The 19,881-nt window shown below is 37.8% G+C and overlaps 1 protein-coding gene across 2 annotated transcripts in view; it reads right to left on the bottom strand.

The window, feature by feature from the left end:
* LOC127810586 (protein TONSOKU) overlaps positions 1 to 17,537 on the bottom strand; it is a 61,303-nt gene extending 43,766 nt beyond the window's left edge. For both annotated transcript variants that reach the window (XM_052350132.1, XM_052350131.1), the window contains exons 1-7: positions 17,097 to 17,537; positions 15,337 to 16,134; positions 13,876 to 14,052; positions 13,443 to 13,534; positions 12,659 to 12,757; positions 11,950 to 12,419; positions 11,829 to 11,872 (exon numbers count right to left, since the gene is read on the bottom strand). In XM_052350132.1, the coding sequence (XP_052206092.1) occupies positions 11,829 to 11,872; positions 11,950 to 12,419; positions 12,659 to 12,757; positions 13,443 to 13,534; positions 13,876 to 14,052; positions 15,337 to 16,134; positions 17,097 to 17,372 (1,956 nt within the window). In that variant the 5' untranslated portion in view covers positions 17,373 to 17,537. The remainder of the gene's footprint in view (positions 1 to 11,828; positions 11,873 to 11,949; positions 12,420 to 12,658; positions 12,758 to 13,442; positions 13,535 to 13,875; positions 14,053 to 15,336; positions 16,135 to 17,096) is intronic.
* Positions 17,538 to 19,881: the final 2,344 nt, after the last annotated feature.

Below are 19,881 nucleotides of genomic sequence, written 5' to 3'. Positions count from 1 at the left end.
AAAGAAAAGGCCCAAAAAAGGACTGGGTTTCCACAAAAGTCACATCTTTAGACACAAAGAAGTTGCAAGTGGGAGGATGATAACACTTATAACCCTTTTGGGTAGGAGGGTAGTCAATAAAAATACATCTAAGGGCTCTAGGATCAAATATATCCTAGTGGTGTTTGGAAATATGAACAAAAGCCACACCCGCAAACACTTTGAGAGGAAGAGATGAATGAAGACCAAGTTCTGGAAAGTGAGAAGAGAGGCACTGAAAAGGACTGAGATGATTTAGCACTTTAGAAGAAACCTGATTTATCAAGTATGTTGCAATTAGCACTGCTTCACCCCAAAAAAATTTAGGAAAAAAATGTTGAAGCAAGAAAGCTCTAGTCACATTAAGAAAATGCTTCATCTTTCTTTCAACAACTCCATTTTGTTGTGGAGCATCAACACAAGAAAATTCATGGATAATACCCTCTTGCTGAAAAAACTAATTTAAGTGGTGACTAAAATAATCTCTTGCATCATCAGTTCTAAACTTTTTAATAGAAACCCCAAATTGAGTAAGGATCATCCTATGGAATAAAGGTAGGATATCACCGATGGCTGCCTTATCCTTTAATAAGTACACCCAAGTCATTTGTGTGCAGTCATCAATAAATGAGATAAACCATTTAGCCCCGAACAATTGGGAACTTTAGATGGCCCCCAAACATCAAAGTGTACCAAGAAGAAAGGAATTAAAGAGAGTTTATTACTAACAGCATAAGGCACCCGATGATGTTTAGATAACTCACACACATCACAATGGAAATTAGTAATATCTAAACCTTGAAACATAGTAGGAAACATAGTCTTTAACAAATGAAATGGAGGATGTCCTAATCTAAGGTGCTGAAACTAGACATCGGTCTTGGTAGAGGTAGGTTGAGAAGAGCAGGCTAGAATAGGTTGATCTCTTGCAGATGACTCACGGTTCCTTTGTAAGTAGTGTTGGAGAAAGAGTCCTAGCTTATGAAGAAGTCATGGAAGCAGATAAGAAGCTGATGCACAGCAAATAAGCCTCCAGCAGATCAAAGAAAGGAGATAAAAATGCAGCTAGATAAGTTCCTAAAATCTAGGAAAAATAATAGCAGTAGATAGAAGTTTTCTTATCTTATTTTTCTGTTGTATACTAGCTCCTAAATTTTAGGATTAGATTACATAGAAACTTGTATAAATAGATTTCCTATCTATCGAATCAATTGAGGCGAGTTCATTGATCAAAACTCGGCTTAATTTCGGGGTTCCCTACTCTAGGGATTGAATTTGTTCATGGTATCAGAGCTCAATTTTTTAATTGAGTATCTCGATCAAGATGGCTAGCCCTAATCCAGCAGCCATTCCTGCGACTGAGGAATCCTCTCTTAGATCAGCGTCCCAACAGTCGAGTATGCAGCCTACCATTATTCCTACTAGCACCCTCTCCATGAATAACCAAACACTGCAAATCACATAGCACAAGCTAAATGGCAGGAATTTCAGGGAGTGGTCTCAATCCGTGATTTTGGTGATTAAGGGCAAAGGAAAGTTTGGCTACCTCACTGGAACTGTTCCAACACCTCAAGAAGAATCCGGAGATTACCAGCGATGGGAAGTAGAGAACTCTATTCTCATGGCATGGCTAATCAACTCAATGGAAACAAAGATAGGCTGAACCTATCTATTTTACAAGACTGCAAGGGAAGCATGGAATGCAGTCCATGAGCTATATTCTGAGAATACTGCTCAATGTTTCAAGATTAGAGCAGCCATTCAGACTACAAAACAGAATGAACTCTCTGTTACTGAATACTACAACAATTTATTGGAGTTCTGGCAAGAGATGGATCTATACTATGATCCAAAGTGGGAATGCTCAAGTGACAGCCAAAAATATAACAAGATGCAGGAGAAAGAGAGGGTTTTCGACTTTCTTCAAGGCCTCAATTCAAACTTGGATGAGGTTCGAGGATGCCTCTTAGGCATTAAGCCACTGCCAACACTTAGAGAAGCATTCGCGGAAGTTAGACGTGACGAGAGCAGAAGGAGAATCATGCTTGTTTCAGTAGAACCCAACACTGGATCTGCCCTTGTTGCAACAAGAAAAGAAGAAAATCTAAGGGCTAAACAGTGGTGTGAACACTGTAATAACTAATAAGCCCTACCACACAAAAAGCAACTGCTGGAAACTTCATGGGAAGCCACCGAATTGGCAACCAAGAAACAAGAAGGAGAAGGAAAGGCCAACCTATACCGCTACAAGTATACCTGCAACTGCAAGTGCTCCTAATAACAAAAGAGGTATGGGATTAAATCTAACAACAGATCAGGTAGATTTCTTGCAGAAATTACTGAATGGTGCACATATTCCAAAGGAATTAGATGGACTAGCAGCAACTACTCCAACACCATCTTTGACCCAAAGAGGTAACTCAATTTTTTCCTTAACTACTAGAGGGATAAGCAACAACAGCTGGGTTGTGGATACAGCAGGATCCGATCATATGATCGGATCCATGGCTATGTTTGAAAATTTTCAGTTGGAAAATAGGGATCTAACTGTGTTAATGGCAGATGGAACAATATCTTCAATTAAGGGAAAAGGAAAAGTGTGTGCCGCTGGTTTAGTACTTGAATCTGTCTTATATATACCAAACTTAAAGTGTAGCTTGTTATCTATGAGTAAACTCACGAATGACCTGAATTGTATTGTGACATTCTCCTCCTCATATTGTGTTTTTCAGGATCGGTCCACAAGGAAGATGATTGGCAGTGTTAAGGAGAAGGATGGACTCTGTTGGATATTGGACAACAAGGCTTTTCTTAGTCAGTTGACTCATAGTTTTTCTTTTTCGATTAGTTTGAATTCAGAAATTTTGTTATGGCATAAACATCTTGGTCATCCTAGTTTTCAGTATTTGAAACATTTGTTCCCTAATTTATTCATCAATAAAGCTAATTTGGAGCTCAAGTGTGACCATTGCATTCTTGTCAAACAAACTCACAGTTCCTATTCTCAAAAGGCATATAATCCTTCCAAACCATTTCATTTGATCCATAGTGATATATGGGGTCCAACTAGGGTTTCAAACTTGAATGGTACCAGATGGTTCGTGACTTTCATTGATGATCACACAAGGGTATGTTGGGTGTATCTAATGAAAGAAAAATCTGAGGTATGTGCGATTTTTCAGAATTTCCATAAACTTGTTCTAAACTTATTCCAATCCTCTATTTGCATCCTTAGGACTGATAATGGCCGAAAATATTTCTCTTACCCATTTACCCAATACCTCACTACGAATGGAATATTTCATCAAAGCACATGCCCCTACACTCCCCAACAAAATGGGGTAGCTGAGAGAAAAAATCGTCATTTACTTGAAGTGGCTAGATCCTTGATGTTCACAAGTTCCACTCCTAATAGGTATTGGGGGGAGGCAATTCTAATAGCCACTTACTTGATTAATAGGCTCCCAACCAAAGTTCTAAAATACCAAACACCCTTGAACAACTTGATGACTACTTTTCCTTATGTTCGAATTCTCAATACTCTTACCCCAAAGGTGTTTGGATGTGTGGTCTATTCTATCAAACCAACCCAAATCGTCACAAACTAGAACCAAAGTCATTCAAGTGTATTTTCATTGGTTACTCTCCTACCCAAAAAGGATATAAGTGTTATTGTCCTACATCACAAAAATTATTTGTTTCTTGTGATGTAATATTTGATGAAACAGTTTTTTATCACACTAGTACTGCATCACCAGTGGAAGAAAGCCATTGGGATCCCACAATTTCAATGCCTATCACACTGCCTATATCTACCACTACTACTTGTGAAAATCCTGCAGCTATTTGTTCATAACCTGCAACGATTGAACCCAGCAATATTCAACCATCAGCTGCTACTAGCCCAATATCTAATCACAACCCAGATGAACTAGGGGAGATTGACCTAAGGGAAGGATTGAGTCCAAAAAAACCACTTAAAGTGTACTCAAGAAAGCCAAAAAATCCTACTCCTCAAATCAGCCAGTTATTGGAACCTGAGATCAGTCCAGAAAATGAGAAAAAAAAAAAAATACAGCAACTAACGGTGATCTGGATCTACCTATTGCAGACAGAAAAGGAGTAAGATCTTGATTGAAATATCCCATATCGAATTATCTAAATTACTCTAAATTATCCCCACAGTTCAGGGCATTCACTATAATTATGGATGAAGCTTCTATTCCCAGCAATACCCATGAAGCTTTAGGTGATACAAACTAGAAGAATGCTGTGATGGAAGAAATGAAGGCTTTGGACAGCAACAATACATGGGAACTGGTGGACAGACCGAAGAATAAAAAGATTATAGGCTGCAAAGGGGTATTTACTGTCAAATATAAGTCAAATGGGAGTATAAATCATTATAAAGCCAGGTTGGTAGCCCAAGGGTACTCTCAAACCTATGGAATAGATTATGAAGAGACGTTTGCTCCAGTTGCAAAGTTAAATTCCATTCCATTAGAGTACTTCTATCCATTGCTGTTAATTTAGATTGGGAATTATTTCAGTTCGACATTAAGAATGCTTTTCTAAATAGAGAACTGGAAGAAGAGGTATATATGAAGATTCCACCTGGATTTGAAAACGAAGAAAGAATTGGAAAGGTATGCAAGCTACACAACTCTCTCTACGATTTGAAACAATCCCCTAGAGCATGGTTTAAAGGTTTAGCTCAACCTTAACCAAATTTGGTTACAAGCAAGGTGAGGCCGACCATACTCTCTATTTATTAAACACTCAAATGGGAAAAGGTACATATTGATTGTGTACGTTGATGATATAATTGTTACAGGGGATGATACTAATGAAATTGCAGCTCTAAAACAAAGACTGAAAGAAGAGTTTGTGGTAAAAGACTTGGGAAATATGAAGTATTTTTTGGGAATGGAAGTAGCAAGAAGTAAAGAAGGTATTGTAATATCTCAACAAAAATATACTCTTGATCTTCTAAAAGATACAGGAATGCTTGCATGCAAACCAAGACAAACTCCACTTGAGAGGAATTGGAAGCATATGAAGAAGGATGATGATCCACCACTAGACAAAGAAAGGTATCAAAGGTTAGTTGGGAGATTGATTTATCTGTCTTTAACATGCCCAGATATAGCCTATTCAGTAAGCATCATAAGTCAATTTATGCATGCCCCAACTCAACAACATTTGAAAGCCGTATACCACATTCTGTGATACCTAAAAGATACACCAGGTAAGGGACTATTGTTTAGGAAGACTGATGAAAGAGGGGCAGAAGGATTTTCTAATGCAGATTGGGCAAGATCAGTGGTTGATAGTTGATCTACATCAAGTTTTTGTACAAAGCTATGGGGTAACTTAGTCACGTGGAGAAGTAAAAAATAGTTCGTTGTAGCAAAAAACAATGCTGAAGCGGAATTTAGGGCGATTGCCCAAGGAGTTTGCGAATTAATTTGGGATGCCAAATTGATGGAAGATCTACAAATGTCTTTAACCAAACCAACACAGCTCTACAGTGATAGCAAGTCAGCCATAAGCATCGTTAACAACCTCGTACAGCATGATAGAATGAAACATGTCAGAATTGATCGACATTTCATCCAAAGAGAAATAGAAGACGGAGGAATAAAACTTATCTATATTCCCACAGCAAACCAAGAGGCAAATATATTAACCAAATCCATGGCTAGACCAGGTTTTGAAACTCTCATCAACAAGCTAGGAATGAAAAATATCTATTCCTTAGCTTAAGGGGGGGGTGTTGGAGAAAGAGTCCTAGCTTATGAAGAAGTCACGGAAGCAAATAAGAAGTTGATGCATAGCAGATAAGCCTCCAGCAGATCAAAGAAAGGAGATAAAAATGCAACTAGATAAGTTCCTAAAATCCAAGAAAAATAATAGGCGTAGATAGAAGTTTTCTTATCTTATTTTTCTGTTGTATACTAGCTCCTAAATTCTAGGATTAGATTACATAGAAACTTGTATAAATAGGTTTCCTATCTATTGAATCAATTGAGGTGAGTTCATTGATCAAAACTCAGCTTAAGTTCGGCGTTCCCTACTCTAGGGATTGAATTTGTTCAAGTAGTACAACCCATTTTTGTGACTTAGCAACACCAATCATCTTTCTCGTGATCAGGTCTTGAAAGACACAAGCATGAGGAGAAAAAACCACAGGGCAATTAAGATTTTGAGTGAGTTTATGAATTGAAAGTAGATTGGTAGAAAGACTAGGCACATGAAGCACATGTTGTACAAGAGAAGGATTTAAAAACATACTTCCTTGTCCAACTATAGGAATTATATAGCCATTACACATTTAGGTTAGGAGTCATGTGATCAGTAGCTCCAGAATCCAAGATCCACAACTCATTCTTAGTAGTGTGTGAGGCAATAAAGAATATAGAATTAAAACACATACCTGCTTGAGATAGATAGCATGATCCTCCTTGGAAAGTCTTTAGGAAGGATTTCAACTTACTAATTTCTTCCGTATTTAATTCTCCCAAATTAGAGGAGACAGTAAAGTCAGCTTTTTCAGTTGGTTCCTCCTATTCTTTAGTTGTAAGATACGCCTTTGCTTGACTCTTAGGTTGTAAATTTTTAAATCCTCCCATTTTATTCAAAACAACTTCTTTTCTTTTCCACACAATAGCCCATATATTGACCAACATTTGAGTCACTTAGAAACAACCTTCAAAATCCTTAGATCTAATCAACTATTTGTAAAGAGATCTAAGTGTACCTTTGCTAAGAGGAAGGTGGAGTACTTAGGCCACATAATTATTGGGGAAGGGGTGAGCACAGACTCGAATAAGATTCCAATCATGGTGAAGTGGTTGAGGCCTAACACAGTCAAAGACCTAAGAGGATTCCTAGGCTTAACGAGGTATTATAGGAGATTCATCAAGGATTATGGTGTTATAAGCAAACCATTAACCGAATTGCTCAAGAAGAACAACTTTGGATGGAATCCAAGGGCAGAAGCAGCCTTTCACACACTATAGAACACCATGACTCGGGCCCCTATACTAGCCTTACCTGACTTTACTATGCCCTTTATTTTGGAGCTGTGTGTGAAACTAGGGTTGGCTTTTCTCAACCAAGCCTTAGCCCCAAAGCACTTGGGACTAAGCATTTATGACGACAAGGAGCTGATTGTATTATTAATGGCTGTAGACAAATGGAGATATTATCTAAAGGGGAACCAGTTTGCGATAAAGATTGACCATGAGAGCCTCAAATTCCTATTGCAACAAAGGCTACACACTCAGTTACAAAGAAAAGGGGTTACTAAGTTGCTAGGGATAGATTACACCATACAGTACAAAAAAGGGAAAGAAAACACCATGGTAGAAATACTGCTAAAGAAGAAGGAGAAAGGGAGTTACCAAACTATCTCAGCTATGGTGCCTAATTGGGTGAAGGAGATAACAGCAAGTTATGAACAAATTGCATGGGAAAAGGATCTTGTGACTCAATTAGCAACTCAGCCCACTAATCGGGATGATTATACCTTGTCAATCGAGTTATTAAGGTACAAAGGGAGGTTGGTAATAAGAGAAGATGACCATCTCAGAAAAAGGATCTTGCAATCTCTAAACTACTCACCTATAGGAGGTCACTTGGGCTTAAATGTCACTTATCACAAGGTAAGGTAGTTGTTTTACACTTTTACTGGCCTGGACAAAAGAGGGATGCAACCAAATATGTGTTGGAATGCCCCTTTTGTCAGCGTTGTAAGCATGAGCAGGTCCCGTATCCAAGCCTGCTGCAACCACTTGACATTCTGGATCAGGCGTGGCTACAAATCTCTATAAATTTCGTGGAAGGCTTGCCTAAATCAAGAGGGAAGAATGTCATGTTAGTGGTAGTAGACAAACTAACTAAATTTGGCCATTTCATAAGTATGGCTCATCTCTTTATAGCCTCAGAGGTAGCAAGGTTGTGTCACGGCTTGGCCTGACAATATTCTATCTCCAAATTTCAATATGAATTAGGAGAACCCAATACCCGAACAGGAAATAGTAACAAAGAGAAAAGAAAAGTGAGAGCAATCAGAGGGAAGAACGGGAGAGAGAACAGAGAGAGAGAGAGAATGAGAGAGAATTGAGAATTGGAGGGGAGAACAATAGGAATTCCAATTTTCATTCATACAATTTCTCTCGTTTGTATAGGCAGATATACCCCTAGCGTCTGGGAGGAGAGATTCTCCTGCCAAGTGGGCCCTACTCTTCTAACACACTTGAGATTCTCTAACCATCTCTGCACATTGTAGTAACTACCTTCTTCTAGAACTTACAGCAATAAAAATAAGAGGCTATTGCTATCTAAAGAACTACAGCAACAAAACAGTAATTAGCAACAGTAAATAGCAACAAAAAAAAATTTAAAAAACAGGCTCGAAGGGCTCTTCTCGTTACAGGTTGTTAGATTCAATGGTGAAGAAACATGGGTTGTCACTGTCCATCATCTTGGACACAGGCAAAATATTCACCAGCAACTTTTGAAAAGAGTTGTTCAAGCAATTGGGAGTCAGGCTGCACATGTTAACGAGATAATGCCTAGAGGCTTACCTCAAATGCATCAGCTTTTCTAAACCCAAGAGTTGGAACAAGTGCCTGCTACTAGCCCAATGGTAGTATAATTCAAATTCCACCAATCCTTAAAGAGATCCCCATATGAGGCCCTCTTTGGATATAAGCCACCCTTAATTCCTATTGTCATGCAGTATTCAAGAACTGAAATGGTAGCAGACCAATATTTACAGCAAAGACAAGAAGCATTGAAGGTAGACATGGCCAAAATTGAACCGGACCGGCGGTCGAACCGGAACCGGAACCGGCCGAACCGGAACCGGACTGAACCGGCGAAATTCGGTTCGGTTCCGGTTCAAGGTTCCGGTTCCGCGGAACCGGAAAAAACCCCTCCCCCCCCCCCCCCGCGTGCCCCCAACGGTCCAAAATTGGACCGTTGCCCCCCCCCCCCCCCCCGTGCCCCCCCCTCCCCCAACGGTCCAAAATTGGACCGTTGGCTGCCACCCCCCCAAGCCAATTTTATTAATTTTTTTTTTTAATTTTATAATTCCTATCTATATATACCCCTCCCTCCCCCACTCATTTTTCACACTTTCTCTCTCTCTCTCTCTCAAGTCTCAAGCTATTATTCTCTCAATTTTGTCTCTCATTTAATATTTCAATTTCAATTTCTTCAATCTTCTCATTTGTAAAAATTAATTACTTGTATTACATACTTGTTTAGTTGTTTTAATTATTTTTAATGAAATTATTACTTATATTTCTTCAATTTTTAGTAGTGTTTTTTTATTAAAAATATGGTTGAGAATATTTATATTTACAATTACATTTAACAATTAAAAATCGAAACCAAACCGAACCGAACAACGGAACAAGGACCAAAATTGAATACAACAATATTTAAAAAAAATTAAAAAAAATCGGTTTGAACCGGAACCGGAACCATTGACCGAACCGGTCCAAACCGTTGACCGAACCGGCACGAACCGGAACCGGAACCGAACCGTCCCAAACCGCCCTTGGGCGGTTCGGTTCAGGTTCAAAGATTTCTTGAACCGGAACCGGCGGTTCATGAACCGGAACCGGCGGTTCATGAACCGTAGCCATGTCTAATTGAAGGTGATAAAGAAAAAGTTGATAGAAGCACAAAACTGGAGGAAGCAAATGGCAAATAGGAGTGAGAGAACTTTCGATGTGGGGGACATGGTTTATTTGAAGGTCAAAAGATTTCAACAACAGTTTTTTTCTACAACCCCTACATCAAAGTTAAGTCCCAAATATTATGGATCGTTTCCTATAATACCAAGGTCAGGAAGGTGGCATACAAGCTGCAATTACTGAAAGGAGAGATGATTCACCCTGTTTTTCATGTTTCACTGCTAAAAAAATCCGTGGGGCCTCTTGAGCTAACCAACTAGGACCTGCCTCCTATGGAAGAAGATTCATCAGAAAAAGTGGAGCTACTTGTAGTGTTGGAGAAGAGAGTAATCCATCAAAATTCCCTAACTCACACCCAAGTCTTGGCACAGTGGAGTCACCTGCACCGTGATCACCCAACCTAGGAGTACTTGCCTGATATTCTCAAACAATTCCCTCGAGTTGCCCAACTTTTGTAATTTCTTGAGAACAAGAAATATTTCAACCCGGGGGGTGTGGTATTTGTCACATTCCTAGGGGTAGGATAGTAAATGTAATTTCCTTTATGCTGTGAGGATAGTACCTAGTTACTTAGGAGCAACCATGCTTCATCGATTGTACATTTTGGTTGGTTGTACTCCAACTGGGGGCTATATATAAAGCCACAGCCAAAGAATATGATATCTTGTGATGAATGATATGCAATTCTTCTCTCTCCATTCCGTTATCTCTCTCTCTCTGGTATCTTCTCTCTCCCTCTAAATTCTGTTATATCCTTAAATATACTTGCACGAACCCTTGTCAAATTTGGGGGTTTGACAGATTCCTCTTGTTTTCTTCTTCTTCCCTATTCATTGCCTAAAGATATACATATATATAGAGAGAGAGTAAATGGAACATGTGATGTATTATTATTGTTGTCCCACATCAAATTGGTATCAAAATAAAATTTGATTATGCTCTCCCTTAATTCCTTCAATTAAGAATTGAGAATTTCTAACAAATCTCTCAAGCTGTTGGAACCTCTCACTACCCTAGAAAATTTCAGGAAATTCTCTACAACATTTATGACGCGACATACTCAGCCCCAATGCAGTATCATCTTCCCAAAACAGTTGGAATCCTTAGCCAACCTATTCGGATCCTTCAGATACTTTCACTGGCAATATCAATGTGCTTGCAGCCCATCCAGAAGCTGTTCAGACAGCTAACAACACCTTCCAACCTTTTCTTCCAACCTATACAAACCAGTCTGACGCTTTCACCGGAAGCCTCGCCACAACTAAAGTGTATCGTTGAAGCCTATTGCCACCGCCAATAAAACTGTGGCCTGCCGAAAGATCTTTCCTACACCACTTCGTACCTATCACACCAGCCAGATGACCTTCTCCTCAATTGTTTCCTCCTTCATCATCAGTCCAACTTCCAGCCCTTGTCAGAGACTGTCGACAACATCAGCACCAACTTGCCAAGGAAAGGAGTCCAAATTGCTTCTACATAAGCTATTAAAGACATGTATCATGGAGCAAAAACATGTGCAAGAAATACTAAGGTTTTTTCAATTGGAATTTGATTGCACCAAGGAACTACATTAAGCCCTTATCTCTCTGACCCAATAGTGGATGAACTCACTAAACACATCTAGGCAGAAATGATTTGATGCATGTTACTGGCAAATGACATTGTTAATCTGAAAGTTCTATCTACTCTATTCTCTGCAAGTTGTAGTAGGATAGGGATATAAGATCAACATATACAGTTAATAGCACATCATGGGTTCTAGCAAGCAAGAGCCCTCAATCTTAGGTTGTTGGTTCTAGCAACTAGATAAGTGATTCACTCTACATCTTTATTTTTTTATTTAGTGTTCATTTAGACTAATTTTAAACCTTCCTGATTTTTCGCTTGATTCTTGGGTTTCCATGTAAATCATAGCATACTCTATTTTCCGTTGATTTATCAGTCGTATAGTGATTGTGATTAAGGTTAAATGAATAAGTAATTGCCAAACAAAAAACCATCCAAGCATTGCCATAATAATTGAAGATTTTTCAAGCAATTTAATCACAAACTTCACAAGGAGAAAGGAACAAAATAAGATTCATCCAACAACTTTTTCACCTGGAACTCACAAGCAGGACCAGCTTGAGCACTCCTACTCTTCACTGTAATCATGAAAAAGAAGAATTGATTCAGCACAAAATTGTCAATAAGCATATCAGATTCAAATATTTAGGCTTACAATCATCAGAAGTAGGAACACCATCTTCCAGAGTTTCACGTCTTTCCCTTGAATACCCAACATCATCATGTATTTCACCTTCATCATCAGAAAGGACTATACGGATGCGCTTACGGCCAACAACAGTTTCCTGACTACCTGTGGCTACAGGAATTCTTCTAGCTAAAGCTTGAGTTGAATTTGTGGAAGTAATAGGAAAATGAGCAGCTTTCAATTTTGATGCACTTCTAGAGTTATGAAAAAGTGAAATCAAAGGTACATCGTCATGTAGGTCTTCTATTTTGGTGTAAGATGCTGATTTTCCAGAATTAGATTTACTTGTGTCTTGGGAACAGCCCATATCCAACCCATTTGGTAATATATCATCTCCTTCGGTTTCAGTTTCATAGCAACAATCCTGCTCCATATTTTGAGCTTCAATCTCTCTAGATTTTGACTGCTTCAACTTGTCAATTTCCAATTGTAACCTCCTAAATGGGAGCATAATTAGTTCAACAAGAAAGATACTAAATCTTAATGCCAGAGCAAAAACAAATCACATAGCCCAATTTGATTATTCTAGACTCATAACCAAAGAAGTGAAAATTTCAATTTATCCAAATAATATTCCTTTTCCATGTTCGGTACTTTCAATAAAACAATTCATTTTCTTGTTATCAAAACTTAAGGAGTTTCCTAACTGCAGAAGAATACGTTGAACCATATTTACCTGGCCTCTTCAACACTATCAAATCTTATCATGTGGCTATAGTGCATATTCTCCAATGCAGATAGCTGAACAGAAGGAAGACCTGCCAGTTGAGCAATCCTGTGACAACAAACACAGATTAAAATGACCTTTTGACACTATGGGTGCACTAATATGCAACCAGAACAATAAATTGTGACTCTAATAACTTCAACCAATCACTCAATCATCTTTATTCATGCATGTTGAGAGTAAAAATGATAATATAAAAGATAAAGTTGACCCTCTATCTAACAATTTAACCTTTTAAATTAGATGGTGGTTAACAATTCAAGATAATATCAAAGCAGGCAAAGGTCTTGAGTTCAAACCTCACTGATAACCCAATATTTAAATGGTTGCACGTGTTTGGACCAATTATGTAGTGAAACTTGGCCACATGTGAGTTGGTATGTTACCTCTATCAAACAACTTAAACTTTTAGATCAGATGGTGGTTAACAATTCAACAATACATTTATTTTTATAACGTACCCCTTGTATGCATTTCTTCAAGATAAAGAGGAAGGGAGAGAGTTGAGATGATGTTTACATAATCACATTTATCTACAATCTGTGGGACAGATTTTATCACCTTCTGCTATATGATAACATCAAAATAATTTATATGCTGACGGGATCAGAATTCACAAGGTTCATCAACTTCTTAATTCTAGTGGTTAAAGGACAGCACAATATCGACATGTTTCTAATTGCTCATAACCAATGAAACAAACACAAAATAACCCAAAAATGAAGATACTTGCCTGTAACCCTCTTCAAATGCACCTAAAGCACCAGCCCACTTACCACTGGAATCCAACGCATTTCCAACATTAATCTTCACTAATGCTTGCCCCTAAATCAATACCAATCTTCCACTTCAGAAAAGAATCTAGAAAATACAATGCAATATACATTTAGCAATGATTTGAATGTTTATATTCATGATATGAAAGCCCTATGCAGGTTAAGCATGCTCCACCATTCAGCAATGTCATCTTTCAAAATCGAAGCACCTTAAGTAATACTTTGTTACGAAGATTATCTAGAATTCTTTTCTGGAGGGAGTTGGGAATAGTCCCTATCACGTAAAAAGACTCCAAATTCTTTTGTTTCTCTGTAAATTTTCCTATTAAGAATGTGTTTACAGAATAGCCAGTGTTGTCTTAGCATGAAGTTGGATGCAGCTTAACTTACCTCTAAGTTGCCAATTGATTTGTAGGCCTCCCAACTTTTTGTATACCATTTTAGTGCTTTGCTGAAGTTTCTAAGCCTTTGATATGACTCTCCAATGGCTAGAAAGGAATCACTGAGCTTTTCTTTGTCACAAAGTTCACCTGCTACTCTCTTCTTCCTTTTGGCAAATTCAAGATGCTAAACACAAGCATTTCAAAAAAATGGCATAGCTTCAATCGTTGATGAAAACCAAATAGTAACATAACTTTTCTAATGTGACTTCCAAGCCCATAACAAAGAGTTAAGTTTGAATCGGATGAATACGATGTTTGTTCACAATACCAACAGTAAGAGGTATAGTAAGTTAAGCAAGTTTAATTAAAATATTAAACTCATCAAAATAATTAATAGACCCTCTTAAGACATATCTCATGCTCCAAAACAAGATGAATACATCTTTTGAACTCCTGAAATTGCTTGAAATTTTAATACATCTTCAGAGAATAACAAAGACTCAAAGCAAGGAAATCAGGTTATCTGCAGGCCAACAAAAAGAGTTTATCCAATCTAGTAGTGGTAATAACAATGCAAAAAGTTTGGCTTGTGTAGTTATATGCAACGGGAAAAATTTTGCAAATTTGTCCTATAAAGCTCAAAGCAGCATGAAAGCTAACATATAACAAAAACCAGAAAGGTAGCATAGTCAATGCTTGTAAGATTTAGAACATGATATCACTTTTTTTCTTTTTAGCAATTAATTCTTTGAAGTATAAATTTCTTTCCTTCTCCCAGGGAATTACCGTCCACTCTCTCTAACCTTTTTTCTTAACCCACTTTCTCCTATTCAACAAAACTGGGATATTAGAGCAAAAGTGCAAAATTTCCACTACATCTAAGTTAGGAGATAGGTATAAGCTGTTATTAACAAAGATGGTTGATTTTCTGGATATTGAGAAAAGAAATAAAAATGTAAGGAAAAAATACAAGGGAAAAGGACACAGCTTCAGTCCCTAACAGGATGACTACTTTTGTATTAGACACAATAATAAGGAACTCATAAAACATAAATGGACATCAATTCCAAACAACAGTTCACAATAATAAACACATGCCTAAAGCCATGCATACAAGATTTTATTCATGCACATACACAAGCACAGAAAAGGCTTTTTTTTGGCAGGTGAATTGGGGGGGGTAAACAATTACATAGAAGCTTTAGACTCTGACTGTTAAAGAAATGCATGTAAAAATACAAATGAGAATCCAATCATACCAACATGTGCCACGACCTGAAAATTGGATTAAACATAAATCAGGCTGTCAAAATAAAAAATAAAAAAAAGTCTTAAATATTAAGAGTTCATTCAAAAATCACAATAATCGTTTTTGCATTGAGTAGTCACTCAAGCAACTGATGAGAGATCTACAGTGACAATATGAGAAAACTGTACAGAAACATAAGAAAACTGTACAGAAACATACTTTCGGCCATGCAAAGATTGTGCTTGATTTCTCTATAAGACGATCAAGAGCTGCATTTTGCTCCAGCAGACATTTCCTTTGACTTGCTGCACCTCCAGCCATGGACATTTTTCTCATCAGCTTTTTGAGATTTTGCTCTTCTTTCTTTAATTCATCCATCACATTCATTGCATCTTTTACAATTTCTATATTCTGACCAATCTGATCAACCAAAGCATCCTCATCTTCCATGAATTTTGCCAGTTTGAGTGCTTTTTCATAGCAAAGAATTGCATCCTCACATTTCTGCACCCTATAATGCAACTCCCCTAGATTGATGTACCCTTTTGCTTCTCCTTGGCAATGGCTAATTCTATTACAAATCATAATATCTTTTTCAATATGCTCTCTAGCTTTATCCCACTTCCGGAGTTCCATATAGACTTTTCCAAGGTTATGATGGAGCCTGCTACGCCCATCATCATCTTCAATTACTTCCTCTTCATCACAAATCTGTAATCCTTTGGTGAGAATTTTCCAGGCTTCTTCCAAGTTATCAAGATCCATTTCCAGCATCCCGATATTATTATGAGAATCTATGTACTCCTTAAGAAAAGAAGATTTACCCAAGGGTGGATTCTCCTTAAGCAATTGGGCAAGGTTCATAGCTGATTTGAAATACTTTTTGGCATTCCGAACAGCATAATGATCGTCATCAGATCTGAGAAACATCTCATGGTAAGTTCGACCAAGTTGAGTGCAGGCCCTTTGTTGTTCAATGAGGTCATTGCTATCATTGGCCAGCTCTAAATGCTTTTTCTGTCATCATAGAACAAAAGAGGCATGGGAAACAATAATTTCATATAAAAATGCAGAAACTATGAATATGAAGACAATTTTACATTTCATTTCAGTAAGCAACATTTAACATCCTTTTTCATTTCCTTCCAACTCAAAGTGTAGAATACAAGAAAACAGATATGAAAGTGATGGGTGTCAAAAGGGAAAAACGATCTTTGGTTAACGGTCAAATAGGAATCTCATAGCAGCTCAAATGATTATGTTTGCATGACAATCTAGTCTTTAAAAACCATAATAATCAGTCACTTCTTATAGAAACTTCATAATGGTGCCAAGAAAATTACAATGAAACTATTTGGTTGCTAAGAGGAAAAAAAAGGAATAAAATGCATTCCCTGGATTAGTTAACTTAATTCTTCCCTTTCCTTATCTCTATAAGCTGAACCAAACAACCATGAAATTTAAAGTACAGGTGCGGAAAAGTTTTCTGAACATTTTGTTCACAGAAACTTGCAATTTCAAAGTCATGCTGGAAACTCGAAAAGACCAGCATTTTCAACTTTTTCTTTGTTCCTATCACTGAACTTGTTTCATAAAAATCTGACAAAACAGTTGTGGTGAAATAAATCATTAAAAGCATTTTCTATGGTTGTTTTCCGAAGTAGAATTGTTTCTAAACCATCACATGCAACAACAGTACAGAAAACAGTATACAATTGCGTAGAACCCAGAGGAAGATAAAACAAATAGCCTGATAAGTCCAGGCATATTTAAAGAAATTATTCTGTCGTCGGTCCCTAAGTAATAGTTCAAAAAAAATGGTTTTCTTCAGTCATTAACTTCAATTCTTCAGCTACCTCAATTATTCGATTCAATCTGTTCATTTTCTTCCTCTCCCCCGACCTTCTCACGGACCGAAGATATCAAAAAAAAGAAACCAACGATTAGGGACATAATATAGGTAGACAAAAGGAACATACCTGATAAATTAGGGCATCCTTGAAGAACTCGAGGCGGAGGTAGACTTCACCCAGAGACTGACAAGTGGGGAGGAGATGTTTCTCGGGAAGGTGCTTAACAGAGACCTCATAGTCAATTCGCAACCATTTCAAGGCCTCAACGTACTCTCCTCTGTTCTTCAAGATATCGCCAATTACGTTGGCCCACCTTGCCTCCTCCTGGTGATTCCCATCCTCCGCCGCCTTCCGGTACCCCCGCTTCGCCGCGCTGAACTGAGCATCGTCGCCTCTTGGCATTGATCTCTCAATGTGAGGGGGAAGAAAGGGATGGTGCTAATGGTGAATTGAGGATTCGGACTTAGGGTTTTGCTTTAGATCTTGGTTGTTTTGGGCGGTTCTACAGATTCGTTTCAAATTTTGATAAGACATTTGGCTTCGGTCCGCGCGCGCGCGGCATTCATGTAAAATTATACCAAAATGAGTAAATTATCCTCTATATTATTTGGGAAAATTCTATATGCAACCACTTGTTTTGTTCTCTCAAACAATTTTCTATAATTATTTTTTGCAGCATCACACAATTACTCTTTACAATTATTATTTTTTTAAAATACCCTCTTAGCATATTACCACCGCAGGACCACTATTTCCCTCAAATCCTAACAATCCAATTGAATCAACTGTCAGTGCTTTGCAACGAAAACATACTTTAAAAAAGTAGGCATTCATCTTTTTGATTACACGTAGAACACCTGAACCCTAGGATTCAGATTTTTCACAAAAAGGAATGAACACAACAAAAGACGGCCAAAAATTGGTGGCCATGGCAAGACCCACATCAAGAAGATGGCAACAGCGAGCGAAAGACAAAAGGGCGCCACCATAGTGATCGCCTGCGACTTCAACTAACGTCCATTGGCTACGACGAACATGGTTGCCCATGTTGACAGCAAAATCAAACGAATAAAGAGCAAAAAAAGAATGGCTAGCAACGACCCATGGAGAAGACGACGACAACAACAACCACCATAACGGCCACCCATCATCGCACTTGTACCTTTGGGTTTGGATGCTTTGATTTTTTTACTTAAATATATTTTTGAAGAATTGATATCTCTTGAACCCTAGGGTTTGGGCGTACCTCAACCAATGATAGGAGTCCATTTTCAACTGATTTTGATTGATGTTTTTTGAATCGTTCTCTTCCTCATTCGACTCATCTCATGTAGTCACCATTTGAGTGTAATCATCCATAGAACAACTCACTATAGCATGAAAGAAAAAAAGAATAGAGGGAGAGTAATGGAGAAGGTGGTTGCGATGGTAAAGGAGTTGTGGTTTCATATTTAGAAGAATATAAATGGGTTTTCATTTCAGGTTATTTTAGTCATATTGAATTTTACTAAAAAGTAGTTCAGAAGAGCAAAATAAATTGCTACAAATAGAATTTCCCTATCATTAGGTTTTACAAATGGCTAAACATACCTTTTTGCCCTTAAACTCTCCCTGTTTAACCACTTATGCTATTTAACTTGAAGAGAGACCTAGTGTGCATCTCAAGTTACGAAAAGGGACTTATTATACCCCTCAAATCCCAAAATTCTACAGGTAACATACACACGTTTCCACAAATTTTTATATTAATATAATATATATATGTTAATAAATTATACACAATTATTTATCTAAATTTTATATTAATACATAAATTATGCACAGTGATTGTTAAATATATATATATATATATATACAGACACACATAGTGCACAGTGATGGGGTAGATGTCGACAATGAAAACGGCGATGGAAAATGTGACAGACGATGGAGGCACAGGTAGCAGATGACGATGACGGAGAAACTGTGTGCGACGAAAAAGAAGATCAGGTTTCATCTTTTAATGAAACCCGATCAAAATGAAACCCAAAATCAGGTTTCATATCCAACCCAGTAGGTCGACCCAACACTTAATTGGGTCAAGACCCATCATCTTCCCCAAGCACATCACTTAGGGTTTTTGTTTTGCTATGCGTTACCGCCACAACCACTTCATCTTCCTTCACTATCGACTACCATCTTCCTTTGCTCCACCTCCAGCCGCCTCATCTTCTTCTTCTCTTTTCATTGCCAGCGACTTTGGTCGTTGGCTTGCCATCTTTAATGGCAACCACAGAAGTAACGAATCAAGAATGGAGAATACGACCTATATAAAGGCCCGCCTCCCGGAACTCCTGCTAGCATAGGAGGTCCGTGAAAGAGTCTTTATGGAAAAGGCACAGAAACAACATCCATAAACCAAGCATATAATCTCGCATTTTCTATTTGATTTCAAATAAAATATATAACACCATGTAGCATTACATCATTCTTTTAACTGGACATATCAATCCGCACATAACAAAATAATGAGAAGGGCACAAAAATAAAATACACCAATTACAACTTTTAACCCTTCACCCTCAAAACAACCCCTAAGGACCATAGGCTTGGAGTGACTCTGTACACATATCTATCCCGCTCAGACATGACTAGGCTCACCACCCTCCTTTGCCTTTCCTTTACTTGAACTTGGAATGATGCAAGAAAATAACATAAGCTACAAAGCTCAACAAGTATAATCAATAGGTAAATGAATGTAAAAATGAGGCATGATAATCAATGACAAGAGTGAGAGTATATTCCCTCTTTAAGGGAAGAACACAACGAATATCATCATAATAAAAACAAAGAAATCCCTCAATGAACGAGATCATACACGTCATGCCTTTATGTCATACAGTAATACACAAACACCCATAATAAATATGGA

This window comes from Diospyros lotus, chromosome 9, assembly GCF_014633365.1.
Source record: "Diospyros lotus cultivar Yz01 chromosome 9, ASM1463336v1, whole genome shotgun sequence".
Classification (NCBI taxonomy): domain Eukaryota; kingdom Viridiplantae; phylum Streptophyta; class Magnoliopsida; order Ericales; family Ebenaceae; genus Diospyros; species Diospyros lotus.
The sequence above is the reverse complement of the archived record's forward strand: the minus strand, read 5'-3'. Positions and strand labels throughout refer to the sequence as shown.